The sequence below is a fragment of the Macaca thibetana genome, chromosome 4 (genome assembly GCF_024542745.1).
Source record: "Macaca thibetana thibetana isolate TM-01 chromosome 4, ASM2454274v1, whole genome shotgun sequence".
Classification (NCBI taxonomy): Eukaryota; Metazoa; Chordata; class Mammalia; order Primates; family Cercopithecidae; genus Macaca; species Macaca thibetana.
Window position 1 is genome coordinate 111,835,772 of NC_065581.1, and position 13,868 is coordinate 111,849,639.

General features: G+C 39.5%; 1 protein-coding gene across 18 annotated transcripts in view; it reads left to right on the plus strand.

The window, feature by feature from the left end:
• The window catches only part of SYNE1 (spectrin repeat containing nuclear envelope protein 1), a 530,910-nt gene that overhangs the window by 244,291 nt on the left and 272,751 nt on the right, over positions 1 to 13,868 (plus strand). For all 18 annotated transcript variants that reach the window (XM_050786838.1, XM_050786854.1, XM_050786847.1 and 15 more), the window contains 7 exons: positions 857 to 1,064; positions 1,930 to 2,042; positions 3,668 to 3,873; positions 4,988 to 5,143; positions 9,121 to 9,412; positions 10,216 to 10,388; positions 13,338 to 13,647. In XM_050786838.1, coding sequence (XP_050642795.1) covers positions 857 to 1,064; positions 1,930 to 2,042; positions 3,668 to 3,873; positions 4,988 to 5,143; positions 9,121 to 9,412; positions 10,216 to 10,388; positions 13,338 to 13,647 — 1,458 coding nt within the window. The remainder of the gene's footprint in view (positions 1 to 856; positions 1,065 to 1,929; positions 2,043 to 3,667; positions 3,874 to 4,987; positions 5,144 to 9,120; positions 9,413 to 10,215; positions 10,389 to 13,337; positions 13,648 to 13,868) is intronic.

The following is a 13,868-nucleotide window of genomic DNA, read 5'->3' on the forward strand; positions in this document are numbered from 1 at the left end:
TATTTTTATTTTTTGAGATGGAGTCTTCCTCTGTCACCCAGGCTGGAGTGCAGTGGCACAATCTGGGCTCACTGCAACCTCCCCTCCCAGGTTTAAGTGATTCTCCTACCACAGCCTCCCCAGTAGCTGGGATTACAGGCACCCACCACCATGCCCAGCTAGGTTTTGTATTTTTAGTAGAGATGGGGTTTCATCATGTTGGCCAGGCTGGTCTTGAACTCCTGACCTCAAGTGATCCACAGGCCTCAGCCTCCCAAAGTTTTGGGATTATGGGTGTGAGCCACCTCCTGGCCCATTTTCATGTTTTCTATCCATATTAATAGATAACATTCCTAATCAGCTATCTGTCATGCATTGAGTTGACTTTTCAACAAATGCATTTGTTCTCTTTTAGCATATTTCCTTACTGTACTAGAAACTGAGGTTTTTTTGTTTTTGTTTTTGTTTTTTTTCTTTAAATTAACTACTGGTGCTTTTGGTAAGCCTGTGACTCTGAAACAAAGTTTAAGTGTCTCACTGAAGAATGTGAACTGTGATGGTCTCTAATCAATTGATTAAACCCAAGATCATGGACTGGAATCTATAAGGACCTATTCAGTTTGCTTGAAATGCTAGATTACACCTCATCTCCTAACTACTTCCCAACAGCTGTTTGTTCCCAAGGAGAACTTGGCAAAATTCTGAAAGAATCAATACAGATCTAGTACAAGTACTCAAAAACTTGCACCAAAGTGTATACACCACGGAGTGGATTCAACAATGTCAATTTCAGATTGTAAAAAAGTACCATAGTGAAGTAAATGGAGTATTTCTCTCAAGTTATGAATATCCTTCATAATTTACTTTTATTCTGTAGGATATACAAAAAGAACTTCAAAGTCAACAAAGCAATATCAGCTCCACCCAAGAAAATCTCAATAGCTTGTGCCGCAAGTACCACTCAGCTGAGTTAGAGAACCTAGGCTGTGCAATGACTGGTCTGATAAAGAAACATGAAGTCGTGAGCCAGTTGTGCTCCAAAACCCAGGCCAGCCTGCAGGAATCTCTGGAAAAACACTTCAGTGGTGAGTTCTGAGGGGCCTTAGCGTGAGAAGTTTGTTTCCGAGAAAGAATCCAAACCAAATGCTGCCTAGAAACTGCCAGCAAAAGTTTGAGGAAACTTTCCAGAAGGGTATCATTTCAAATTCATTTGTGCTTTGCGATTCAGGCAATAGAAGTGCTGTGCTGGAGGCTCTCACACTATGCAGAATTTTTTCTTTCTTTTTCCTCTTTTTCCCAAGAAAGCAAGAGTCCACTAACTTGATGGTTCTGAATTTCATCTGCATTTTCTCTATATAGCTCATGTGTGTGGAAAATTACTTCCACTGCTCAAGTGGCCAGCAGCCACTGTCCAAACAACTATTGAAATTTTTTATGCCATGATGAAGTGACACAATAAACTTGGATGTTGGAAGAAGCCATGAAACAGGGGCAGCAATAGGGGCCAGGAAATTGCCCGTCCTGTGGCCCTGCCTCTGCTTTCCACACAGCGGTGCCTGACATGGATCCATCATGACTCCCCAAAAGAGGAGGTGGTTCCTCCCTTTGCCATCAAAATGGCTTTAATGTCCCTGGAGCATTTCTCTCCTTGCACTTTTACATATTCAGGCAATTAATTATTTTTCTTGACCAAGAGAAAAAACACAACAGGATATTAGACATTCTAGGAATATACATTTCTTTTTAGTCTTTCCTCTGAGATAACTTCTCAATTCTACCATGAACATTCACGGCTGTAGATCATACTGTATTACTTTATTATTTTCTTTCTGGAATATTTTGTAAGGCAAGAGGAAATGAGCTAAAGGTCAGATATAATCCATTGTGGTAATGCTGGGAGCCCATTCAATATTTTAGATTGACTCCTGATTTTTTTTTTTTTTTCAAAAGAGTCTATGCAGGAATTCCAAGAATGGTTTTTGGGAGCAAAGGCATCGGCAAAAGAATCATCAGATCGCACTGGTGACAGCAAAGTTCTAGAAGCAAAGCTCCATGACCTTCAGGTATAAAAGTTGACATCTTTTTCTTCTTCCCCAAAATGTACTCAAGTGCCTGTAGGCAGACCTAAGTTATCTTATTTCTCAAATCTTATCTGAGCCAATCTTCTCCTCGTCCCTAACAGAATTAGGCTGATTGAGTCAGAAGGAAATAGATAACATGATAAGTATGTTGAGAAATAAGTTGGGGCTACAGAATTTCCAGATCCCTTTCTCTCTCTTTTTAGCCTATTGAAAATTCTTTGGAGTTCATTCTAAACTAAACCTAGTTTTAATTTTTATAACAATAAGAGTATAATAATTATATCTATGTTATATGACTATTGTGGAGGAGTTTTAAAAAGAAGAAGAAATGGTTTGTGTTTTTTAGTAGCTTATTGTCTATATTTAGAGATAGGATATATTCAAACTAAAATAATAGATATTACAGGTTTTATAGGTTTTACTGACTGAAAATGTATGAGCTCAGGAAGGAGAAGGCTGTGGTGAAGTAGAGTTAAGAAATGATTTGCAGAAGAATAGGCTCAAGTTAGGTTTTGGCCAAGCTTGTCAAGTGGCTAATCTGAGTAAAGTACTATGTTAAGTATTATGAAAAGAAATCTTTTTTTTTTTCGAGGTGGATTCTCACTCTGTCACCCAGGCTGGAGTGCAATGACACGATTTCCATTCACTGCAACCTCCTCCTTCTGAGTTCAAGTGATTCTCCTGCCTCAGTCTCCCAAGTAACCGGGATTACAGGTGTATGCCAGCATGCCCAGCTAATTTTTGTATTTTTAGTAGAGACGATGTTTCACCATGTAAGCCAGGCTGGTCTCAAACTCCTGACCTCAGGTGATCCACCCGCCTCGGGGTCCCAAAGTGCTGGTTACAGGCATGAGCCACCGTATTCGGCCAAAAGAAATCATTTTAAAAACTAATGAGAACCATGAGGATTTTGTGACTAATAGGGGATTAAAATAATGTTGATAATTCATTAGATTAGAAGTTACGATAGAAAGATTGTTATAGTAAAGGAAGCTGGTTTTGCAGGAGGTGTGGAGAATTCAAATGTAGAATTGTCTCCTTTTAAGCTTGAGATGTAACAAACTCCACAAAGAAATGTCTGAGTAACATTTGAGATGCCACTCTAGAGCTCTGGGGAGAGGCAGGGCCAGCCCTGGACTCTGGAATTCTTTTACTTTGTTAAAGCCCTGCCCAAGCATAGATTTTCCAAGAAAGAGATGCAGACCAAGAAAAGAAAAGACCTGAGGATTTTGTATGCAGGGTGGATCAGGGGAGGGGCTGGAGGCAGCTAACCAGGTAGAGGATCTCACATGAACCCTGGGAGACATTGGAAACTAGACCATGTTGGTACAGTGAGAATGGGGAGAGACTGAGAACAAGACCTTGGTGAGAACATCCTCGGTTCCAGCTCAGCCTTGTTTACACTATGTCCTCAGTGGTTCCAGTGGCTGGCTGACACCATTCTCAATGAGGAGCCTTGGTTGTATCCAATTGTATGCATCATTTTTACTCCAGCCTTGTTAAGCTTTATCCCTTTGGACTCTGTTTTTCTTCTCCTGCTCTACTATTTCAGCTCACAATTGTAATGCATAGTCCCATGCACCTATTACCTTTATTTCCCGAAACAGAACCTTTTGGACTCAGTCAGTGATGGGCAGAGCAAACTTGATGCGGTGACTCAAGAAGGACAAACTTTGTACGCACATTTGTCTAAACAAATTGTCAGTAGCATTCAGGAACAAATTACAAAGGCCAATGAAGAGTTTCAAGCATTTCTGAAACAGTGCCTTAAAGATAAGCAGGCTCTTCAAGACTGTGCTTCAGAACTTGGAAGGTAGGTTACGTTAACAAACATAGATTTCATCATACACCAAGTGTGTTTTTAAAGACTTAGAGAAAAGAGTCCTGTGAATAAACAAATAACGTTTGACACTGTGAGTTTAAATTATAATAAGCTTTGATCATAAACACAGGTTGATACTAGGGCAATAATCAATTTTTCAGACTCTGAAGTTGTGACTTGGCTTTTTTTAATATAGAGAAAACAAACTATATTTACTAGTAATTGAAAATTATATAAATGCATATAATTTTTGTTTATTTGGTTCACCAATGTATAAAGCTCTGACACCTCAATTTTTAAATTATACAAGGCTTTTCCTTGTATGCACTTCATTTGGGACAGAGTCATAGCAGAAAACAACGATTGAATTCTGTGAATCTAGAGACCAATAAGGAATATATGTCATTATGGTGAATACACAATTAGAAAGGGAGAAAAAGGCACTTATGACTAGGGTGAGAAAAGATGTCAGTAGAATGTAATTGCCTCTCTGATGCAGAATAATTTGCCTGACTCTTGTCCAGCTTTCTTGGAGAGCTTACATTGTTTCCAAAACTTAGAGCTCTTGAGCTATATTTGAAAATCCCTTAAGAAACAAAGACACAAAGGCCACTTTCCCTTGTCTTCCCAGGGCTTCCATTGCCCTACTTATTCACTGGCCCCAACTCAAGGGTCTTTGTAGTAAGTCACGAAATTAAGTGCACATTGACATGGGAATGTAATCTTGTTGGCAATTACCAGCTGTGAAATCAATTCATATCCATTGGCCCCATTTCAGGGGTCTTCGTAGTAAGACATAAAATTAAGTGCTCATTGACATGGGAATGTAATCTTGTTGGCAATTACCAGCTATGAAATCAATTCTGCTAGGTGAGATGATTCTTTTCCTGCTTGGATCTCGAAAGAAATTGTCACGACTGTCACTTTGTTATTAAAATAAGTGATAATTTGGGTGGGTTAGTTGTTAAGTTTTGTTCTGTTTTAGTAACTTGAACATTCCTGAAATCTTAATTGCCATTTAAAAGACATTGTGACCCCAGCTATTAAAACTAATTTATCATAACAAACATGTAAGAATTTCTCTAAGGCATTTTCTTTTCCTTAGCTTTGAAGATCAGCACAGAAAACTGAACTTATGGATCCATGAAATGGAAGAAAGGTTCAATACAGAAAACTTGGGAGAGAGTAAACAGCACATTCCTGAGAAGAAAAATGAAGTTCATAAAGTTGAAATGTTTTTGGGAGAACTGCTGGCTGCGAGGTATGGTCCAGAAATGGAGCAGGTCCTTTAACTCTTACCATGTTTTAGACTAGTTGGTTGGTTGTTTGGTTTGGTTTTGATTGGTTGGTTAGTTGGTTTGTTGATGGTGGTTTGTGCCTGTCCTTGAATGTCTGAAATACAAAGGCCATGCTGCACTCTTTGCAGCAGTGCAATATTCTGGTTAGAGTGCAGGATGGAAGTAAGAAGCTCATCTGCATTCCAGATCCAACTCCTGTTTGTTCAATGAATTGGGCAGGTCACTTATCTCCTGTCACTCTTAATTTTAGCCTTTAAACATTGCATTAATAATACTGTGCTTTCCTCTCTGGGGTTATTTTGAGGATCAGTTAACATAATGTGAAGCTGATATGAAGGAAAGAAAACCACAAATTCACACTGACTGTAAAGATAAAAAAATGAGTGCTGGCAGGGCGCAGTGGCTCATGCCTGTAATCCCAGCACTTTGGGAGGCCAAGGTGGAAAGATCCTGAGGTCAGAAGTTCGAGACCAGGCTGGCCACATGGTGAAACGCTGGCTCTACTAAAAATACAAAAATTAGCCAGGCGTGGTTGCGGGCACCTGTAATTCCAGCTACTCAGGAGGCTGAGGCAGGAGAAGTGCTTGAATCCGGGAGGCAAAGATTGCAGTGAGCCAAGGTCGTGCCACTGCACTCCCGCAGTAGTGACAGAGTGAGACTCTATCTCAAAACAAAACAAAACAAAACAAAACAAAGAAAAGAAAAGAAAAGAAAAAAACGAGTACTGTATATGTCAATTTTCATATGTTATTCACACATTTCAGCTTCCAGTTTCATTTCCCACCCACCCATCCTTTAATCTTAATAAACTGAAAGGTTTGGTCAAGTCTGACTTTCTTTGTGGTCCCTGTTCCCAACTACAGTATTTATCTCTTCATTGCTTCCCACTGAGAAAATATTTCTGGCTCCTTTCCCAGGCAAAGTTCCCCGATCTGTACTTTTGACCCTACCACACTGAGGGCTTTGCTCCCACATTTGTGCTCCACCTCTGGCATTTTCAGTTGCTTGCTGTCCTTTGGAAGATAGGGCACTTTCCACAGGGAAGTGCAGCTTGGCTTCAGCTCCTTGGGCTCCTTAACTGTCCTCTTAAAGAGCCAGTGCATTTATGTGAGAAGCAGAAGAGGATAGCACCCACTCTACTTTATCAAATAAGTCAGAAACAAGAATATTATAAATCATTCTACTATAAAGACACATGCAAGTGTATGTTTATTGCAGCACTGTTCACAATAACAAAGACTTGGAACCACCCCAAATGCCCATCATTGATAGACTGGATAAAGAAAATGTGGCACATATACACCATACAATACTATGCAGCCTTAAAAAAGGATGAGTTCGTGTCCTTTGCAGGGACATGGATGAAGCTGGAAACCGTCATTCTCAGCAAACTAACAGAGGAACAGAAAACCAAACACTGTGTATTCTCACTCATAAGTAGGAGTTAAACAATGAGAACACATGGACACAGGGAGGGGAACATCACACACCGGGACCTGTCAGGGGGTGGGGGGCTAGGAGAAGGATAGCATTAGGAGAAATACCCTAATGTAGATGACAGGTTGAAGGCTGCAGCAAACCATCATGGCACTTGTATACCTATGTAACAAACCTGCACATTCTGCACATGTATCCCAGAACTTAAAGCATAATAATAATAATAATAATAAAAAGAAATTCCAGAATTCAAATCATAGTCATTCTCTGTTTCCACTGAGTCCCCTTTTTAGTCAAACATGCCCGGTAGTCCTTGTCTTGAAAAACAAACATACAAACAAATGCACAAAAGAACCCATGCTGATGACAACTTGTTGGTGTGCTAGTTTGATGACTACTATAAATTGTCCCTGAAAGACATTGGAACATCTCGAAGAGCCCTTACTATAGTGTAAGCTCTTCATTTACTCTATGCACCCCAATTTCCAGCTATGAGTTTCTCAAAATCAGGGACTTAAGATCTATATCATTTCTATTCATTATCTAGTATGGTGACAGAAAAATACAAAATGTTCACTGAATTAACAGAATAATAGCATCATTGCAGCCATATAACTTTCTGAAAACTACATTGCACTTAAATTTTGCTTTTTAAATGTTGACTCGTGTCTAGATACAATAGAACACACCCAGCCCTACTTCCTTTCTTCCAGATGTTTTAAATGGCTTTCCATCTTCTCAGCTTTTATTTCTTCTCTACAGACTGCTCATTACCTTCCTCTGTATCTGCTTCTCCTGCCATCATTACACCAAAACTGCATTAGAGAAAGTGGCCCAAATATACTTCATCACCAAATTCAAGGTCTTTTATGTTCCTCTTTGTTTTTCTAATAATTGCAACTTTTTTGACATTGATAAGCATGCAATCCTTCTTGCAGTTTCACTCTCTGATATTCCAGGACCAGATGCTAAGAGATCTTAGGTGTGCTTGTTTCTGGGTTCTTTCCCTCCAGCCTGGCCACTTCTGCAGACAATCCTAACGCACTTTTCTGGTCACTCGGGTTCTCCACTGGGCCACCTGACTTCTTTCACTGGCTTGCTGCTTGCTCCTCCCAGTCTTCTAGATTTCTTTTCACCATAATATTTCACTACTTGAAATATTTTAAGGAGATACCCTGTATAAAAGTACTTCAGTTTAAGACTCATTGAATTTTTATGATGCATTAGCAATTTATCTCATAATAAGGAAGGAATTCTCTTTTCCTGAATTATTATTTAACTCACATCTTTGCTTAAGCTACCTTCTTGTCTCACCAAACAGATAACAGGTATAATAAATGCCTTTTAGAGTAGGTGTTATTTTATTTTATTTTATTTTATTTTATAAGTTCCAGGGTACATGTGCAGGATGTGCAAATTTGTTAAAGAGTAAATGTCTTGTTGTATAACTCTTTGCAGAACTCAGGGTGGCCCATAGGACATACTTGTATAGTAGCCAGTCCAAAAAACTTTGAAACATTCCATTTTCACAAGAGATTTGCTTTGTGTTCTTTTTCTAGTAGTCACAACAGTTTATGTTACGACATCTCATGCTACTCTCTGGTATCCTGGGCTTTTTCCTGGGAAATGTGCAGATAAGAATTTCAGAACTCTGTAAAATGGGAATAAAACCAACTGTGCCACAAAGTGATTCTGTTTTTCCCTTGATCTAATTAGCATGGCTCCAAATTAAGATGAGCTCAATACCCAAGATATAACAAGAAAACTTTTAAGCACTCCTACAACGACTTTTTGAAAGAACATTTTTTTTTCCACTTAGTCTCTGCACAATATTGTGTTAGGTCTTGGGAACATAAGATGAATATAATGGCCCTGGCGTTTAGAAAGTGAAAGCCTTTTGGATTGAGATAGTCAGTATCCATGGCGATAGAGCAAGACAAGGAGCAGAGGGCACAAGGAGGTCCCACATTCTCCACCCACCCTGAGTTGGGATGCTCCTGGGGATGTGATGCCTGCACCGAGCTTTGAACAGGCAACTAGGAATGCAACAGTGTTGAGCAGAAGGGTTTTCATAAAGGGGGAATCTCCATGTAGATACAAGACAGGAGCGGTTTTGAGAATTTCAGGGAGCTTTTTCATCATCTGACCATTAAATAGGAATGGAGAGATGCTACAGAGAAGCCTGGAGAGGCAGCTGAGCCCATTTTCTGAACTGAATTTCTGGAAATACGGTAAGTAATACGTTAGGCTCCGCCACTGCTATTTGGATGCAGGCACAGCTCAGACTGAATGGTATCCCCAAGTGGGTACTGACAACATTAAGAGAGAACATAAGAGAATGAAATAGCCAGGTCAGTTCCCAGCGTCTTTATTTAAAAGGCATGTCAGCTATGAGCCTGTGTCTGGTTACTGCTCCAATATCAACAATCGTTTGTCGCTCCCCTGCACTCCAGAACGTCGGAATTAATTTTCTTTTCTTTTTTCTTTTTTGTCTTTTTTTCAGAGAGTCTCTTGATAAGCTTTCCCAGAGAGGGCAGCTTCTGAGTGAAGAAGGCCACGGTGCTGGGCAGGAGGGCCGCCTGTGTTCCCAGCTCCTCACAAGCCACCAGAACCTACTTAGAATGACCAAAGAGAAACTGCGGAGCTGCCAGGTTGCCCTTCAGGAGCACGAAGCCCTGGAGGAAGCACTGCAGAGCATGTGGTCCTGGGTGAAGGCCATTCAGGACAGACTGGCCTGTGCAGAGAGCACTCTGGGGAGCAAAGACACCCTGGAGAAACGGCTGTCGCAAATACAGGTACATGCGACACCAGCCAGACACTGACAACTGCTGACTGTTAATTTGATTAGATTCACAAGTGCTTGTGTTGTGTCCTACTTGTTCTGTAAGCCTCTGGGCAAAATGGAGAAACTGGGCAAAAAGGATATGGAGGCATCATTTATTCCCCTTTGTAAGGAAACATTGTTGTTTTAATAGCTTTAAATAATTTTAAATTTGATTTTGTAAATATTCAACAAGCGTTACTGAATATCTACTCTGCTCCAAGCACTCTGCAAGTTGCTGGGAATACAGAGATAAAAGTTAGGCCCCGTTTTCTAGGAGTTCACAGTCTAGGGGAAGACACCAATTCGTAAATTGTTACTTTCAATACAGTGCGTGTGTAGGGGCCATGATTGAAGCCATCAAGGGTATATTGAAAGCACAGAGGAGATCACCAACCCAGACTATAGCCAATGAAGGTGACCCTGAAAGAGATAAATTAGCCAGGCAATTAATGTAGGGGACTGCTGAGTTTTAGACAGGTGTGTCTTCATTTTCAAAAGAATTTACTGTGACTCTTCGAAACTGAAGTCAATAAAATTATACTTTCTAGGTTAGTGGCCCAAAGTTTTCTAAGAATTTATATTGGAATTAATCTTTGACTCCTAGACTCCTGGATACCAATTTTAAGTAAATATTATATTGCAATAAGGCCCAGAGTTTGTTGTTTTCATTTTGAGATAAGTATTCCTACCTCAATTCTTATGGAAAATTACCTTTTTTAAAATAAAATAAGTTTTTTACATGCCTCCTGATGTGTATTCTTTCTTCCTTCCCAGGATATTCTCCTGATGAAAGGGGAAGGGGAAGTTAAGTTGAATATGGCCATCGGCAAAGGGGAACAGGCCTTGAGAAGTAGCAACAAAGAAGGTCAGAGGGTGATTCAGACTCAGCTAGAGACCCTTAAAGAAGTGTGGGCTGACATCATGAGCTCCTCCATCCATGCTCAAAGGTACAGAACCTACTTTTAGTGTTTATTTGTCTAAGTCCAATGCAGTGACTTAGTAAAATGATGGAGCAGTGCTGAGGTCTCCTGGGGTGGAATTCCCAACCATGTTACTGTAGCTTGCTGTAGGCATGACTGTCTTTGTCTAAGTTGTGTTTTCCATAGGCCGATGACTGGTTTTTGCTTGTTAGCTTGCTTTGTTTCTGTGTTCCTGCTGCATTTATAAAATATTTAAATCTCCCCTATTATCTCTCATGGAATCTTACATGACGTGGGCTCAGCAAAACATCTCCTTTCAAGCCATCAAAGCAAGAATATATGGTTCTTTCATAACTTGATACATTTTAGCTTAAGGAACATATGGAAAATTAAGCTATTGGCAGCTGTTGAGCTTAATTGTAAATCTATTCTTCAACTAAAAGTCATACCACCCCCATTTACATTATAGGAAATGGGTAGCATGGTTTTGATTGTCACAGTGATGAGGGAATATCCCCGGCATTTAGGGACCGAGGCACAGAGAGCTCATATCCTACAAAGTGTGGAACATTCTCACACAACCAACAGTCAATCCATCTGGAATACAGCCCAACTGTAGAGCCTCTGTCAAAAATCACCTGTACCAGACACTGACGAGGAAGTAGGGAAGCCCTTGATTGTTATACCAGGTGGTGTTTTTGCTGTTGTTGTAATTATAAGTGAGAGGTTTCTACCTACCTCTCTCTTCTCAAAATATCCATAAATAATCTGGCTCATTTGTTGGACAAATGACCATCAGAATTACAGTAAAAAAGATCCATATTCTGATGGTTATATATCCTGTTAGATCATTGACAAACTGGGTGCCCAATGTGATCATAACAAAATAGATGAATAGAAGATTAAAGATCATACAGAGAAGGGAATAACAGACACTGGTGACTCCTTGAGGGTGGAAGGTTGGAGGATGGAGAGGAGCAGCAAAAAATAACTGTCATGTACCAGGCTTAGTACATGGGCAATGAAATAATCTGTGCAGCAAACCCCCATGACACGAGTTTACCTGTATAGCAACTCTGCACAGGTACCCTTGAACCTACCATAACATTTAAAAAATCTTTAAAGAAGATTCAAGTTTATTACAAAGCAAAACAAAAATAACACTACAGTTATCCACGGCAATATAAACAAAAATTCCTGGTTACAACTAGCAACTTGGAGGTTTTGTTTTGTTGTTGTTGTTGTTTTCACTTTTTCCTTTAATATGGAGCATAGGCAGTGACTCTCAAGGTCAGCAGGACTTTGCATCTTAGTAATAACTCACAATGGTCAGCAAAGAAAAAAAAATCAGATGCTATGGTGGTCTTACTCTATATCATAGACTGCTGAAGCGTGAACTAAGCTTCCAGAGGCTTGGCTTAGGCCAGTGTCCTAAAAGTTCATAAGAATATGGGTAGATAGTTTCCAGATGTTAGAATAAGATGTTACATGCAGGAAGCAGACTCTGGTCCTTGACTCCACTATTTCAGCAAGAAATTAAATTTGACAGTGACATATTGAGCAATAGCAATGTTCAAATTATTCTGTTAAAATAATAAAATAAAACAGAAAGGTTTTTGCCCTCTAAAAGCTCAGACACTAGCATAGGATGTATTTTGGAATACTCTGACTCAGACTATGTTACTAACCATTTTCAAAATGCACTGCGGGGCTGTAGAAGAATGCAGAGTCTTAGTGGCTCACACCTGTAATCCCAGCACTTTGGGAGGCTGAGGTAGGCAGATTGCTTAAGCCTAGGAGTTTGAAACTAGGTTGGGCAACAGGGGGAAAATATGTCTCTACAAAATATGCAAAAATTATACGAAGTCACAGTCAAAATTCAAAAAAAGAAAAAAAGAATACAAAAATTAGCCAGGCGTGGTGGCACGCACTTGTAGTCCCAGCCACTCGGGAGGCTGAGGTGGGAGGATCACCTGATCTGGGGAGACAGAGGTTGCAATGAGCTATATGATTGCACCTCAGCACTCCAGCCTTGGTGACAGAGTAAGACCCTGTCAAAAAAAAAAAAAAAAAAAAAAAAAAAAAAGAACCGGGAGGGGGTGCTTTTTAGAAAATTATTTGAGGAACAGGTAGGACTTTAAAGCCTGAATGATGAGGTTCCAGTGGATCAATGGATGCAAAGATGCAAAAGCAACAGTTTGAGCAAATGCTGGAAATTCATTTACCACAGAATGTTAATTTCAGGTTCATAGGCTTGTATGCAAGGAGGGCTGGGGAAATCACTGCAGATGAGTTTAGAATAGTTTGTAATGTTTAATAATGGAGGGATTTTTCCTAAATGCCAGTCTGGAGAGCCTTTGTTTGACTATCTAGAAAGCTATTATATTTGTGACTATATTTCTTATAAATACTTGAGCATTCATTCACACATTCACCACAAAAGCACTGTATATTTTTTGTGTGTGTGTGTGTGTGTGTATGTGTCCCTAAATGAAAATCAACCTAACGATATATCATTTACACAGGAAGGATACCTTGAATTTTGAATTCCAGTCAACAAGTAATCACCATCTGATTTTAATAAGATAAACTATTAATAATTCCAAGAAAATTAAGAACTGATCTATATGAAATAAAATTTCATTGATGTTCCCATGCTGATTTTTAACAACATAACATATAAATGTGTCTTGTTCATTTAGTACAGTTAGCATTTGGAAGACAAATTCCAGATGCATGTATGACCACAGCTGCTTATTTCATGTTTTAATATAGATTGACTTTGTTCAAAGGACCTGAGGTAAGGATCTTATGGATCAGAGAAGTAGTGTTTTTCCCTGCACTCAAAAGCAATATGTTCATCACTTCCAGAAGCATTCAGTAAAACAATTGGCATGGATGTCATGACTTTGCGATTGGTTTTCAGTAGAGATGTCAAAATAATTCATTTTTGTTAATATGTGACATTAATTCTAGCACTTTAGAGTCTGTGATTAGCCAATGGAATGACTATCTAGAGAGGAAAAACCAGCTGGAGCAGTGGATGGAATCAGTGGATCAAAAAGTAGAACATCCCTTACAACCGCAGCCAGGTCTGAAAGAGAAGTTTGCCCTGCTTGACCGCCTCCAGTCCATCCTGTCTGAGGCAGAGGATCACACGAGAGCCCTTCACCGTCTAATTGCGAAGTCCAGGGAGCTCTACGAGAAGACAGAGGATGAGTCTTTCAAGGACACAGCTCAAGAGGAGCTGAAAACACAGTTTAATGATATAATGACTGTTGCCAAGGTTAGTGCTTTATATTGAAAGTGGATGCTTTATAATACATTAATATAATATATTGATTTATATTAATAATATAATGACTGTTGCCAAGGTCAGATAAAGAAGAAACTGTGAATTAAATTGTTGGAGAATTGACTGCTCTAAAACTATTTATACATTCAGTAAATGGGTATGACATGAAGATCATTTCTTACTATGAATGCCTATTCATTTTTCTCTTTCTA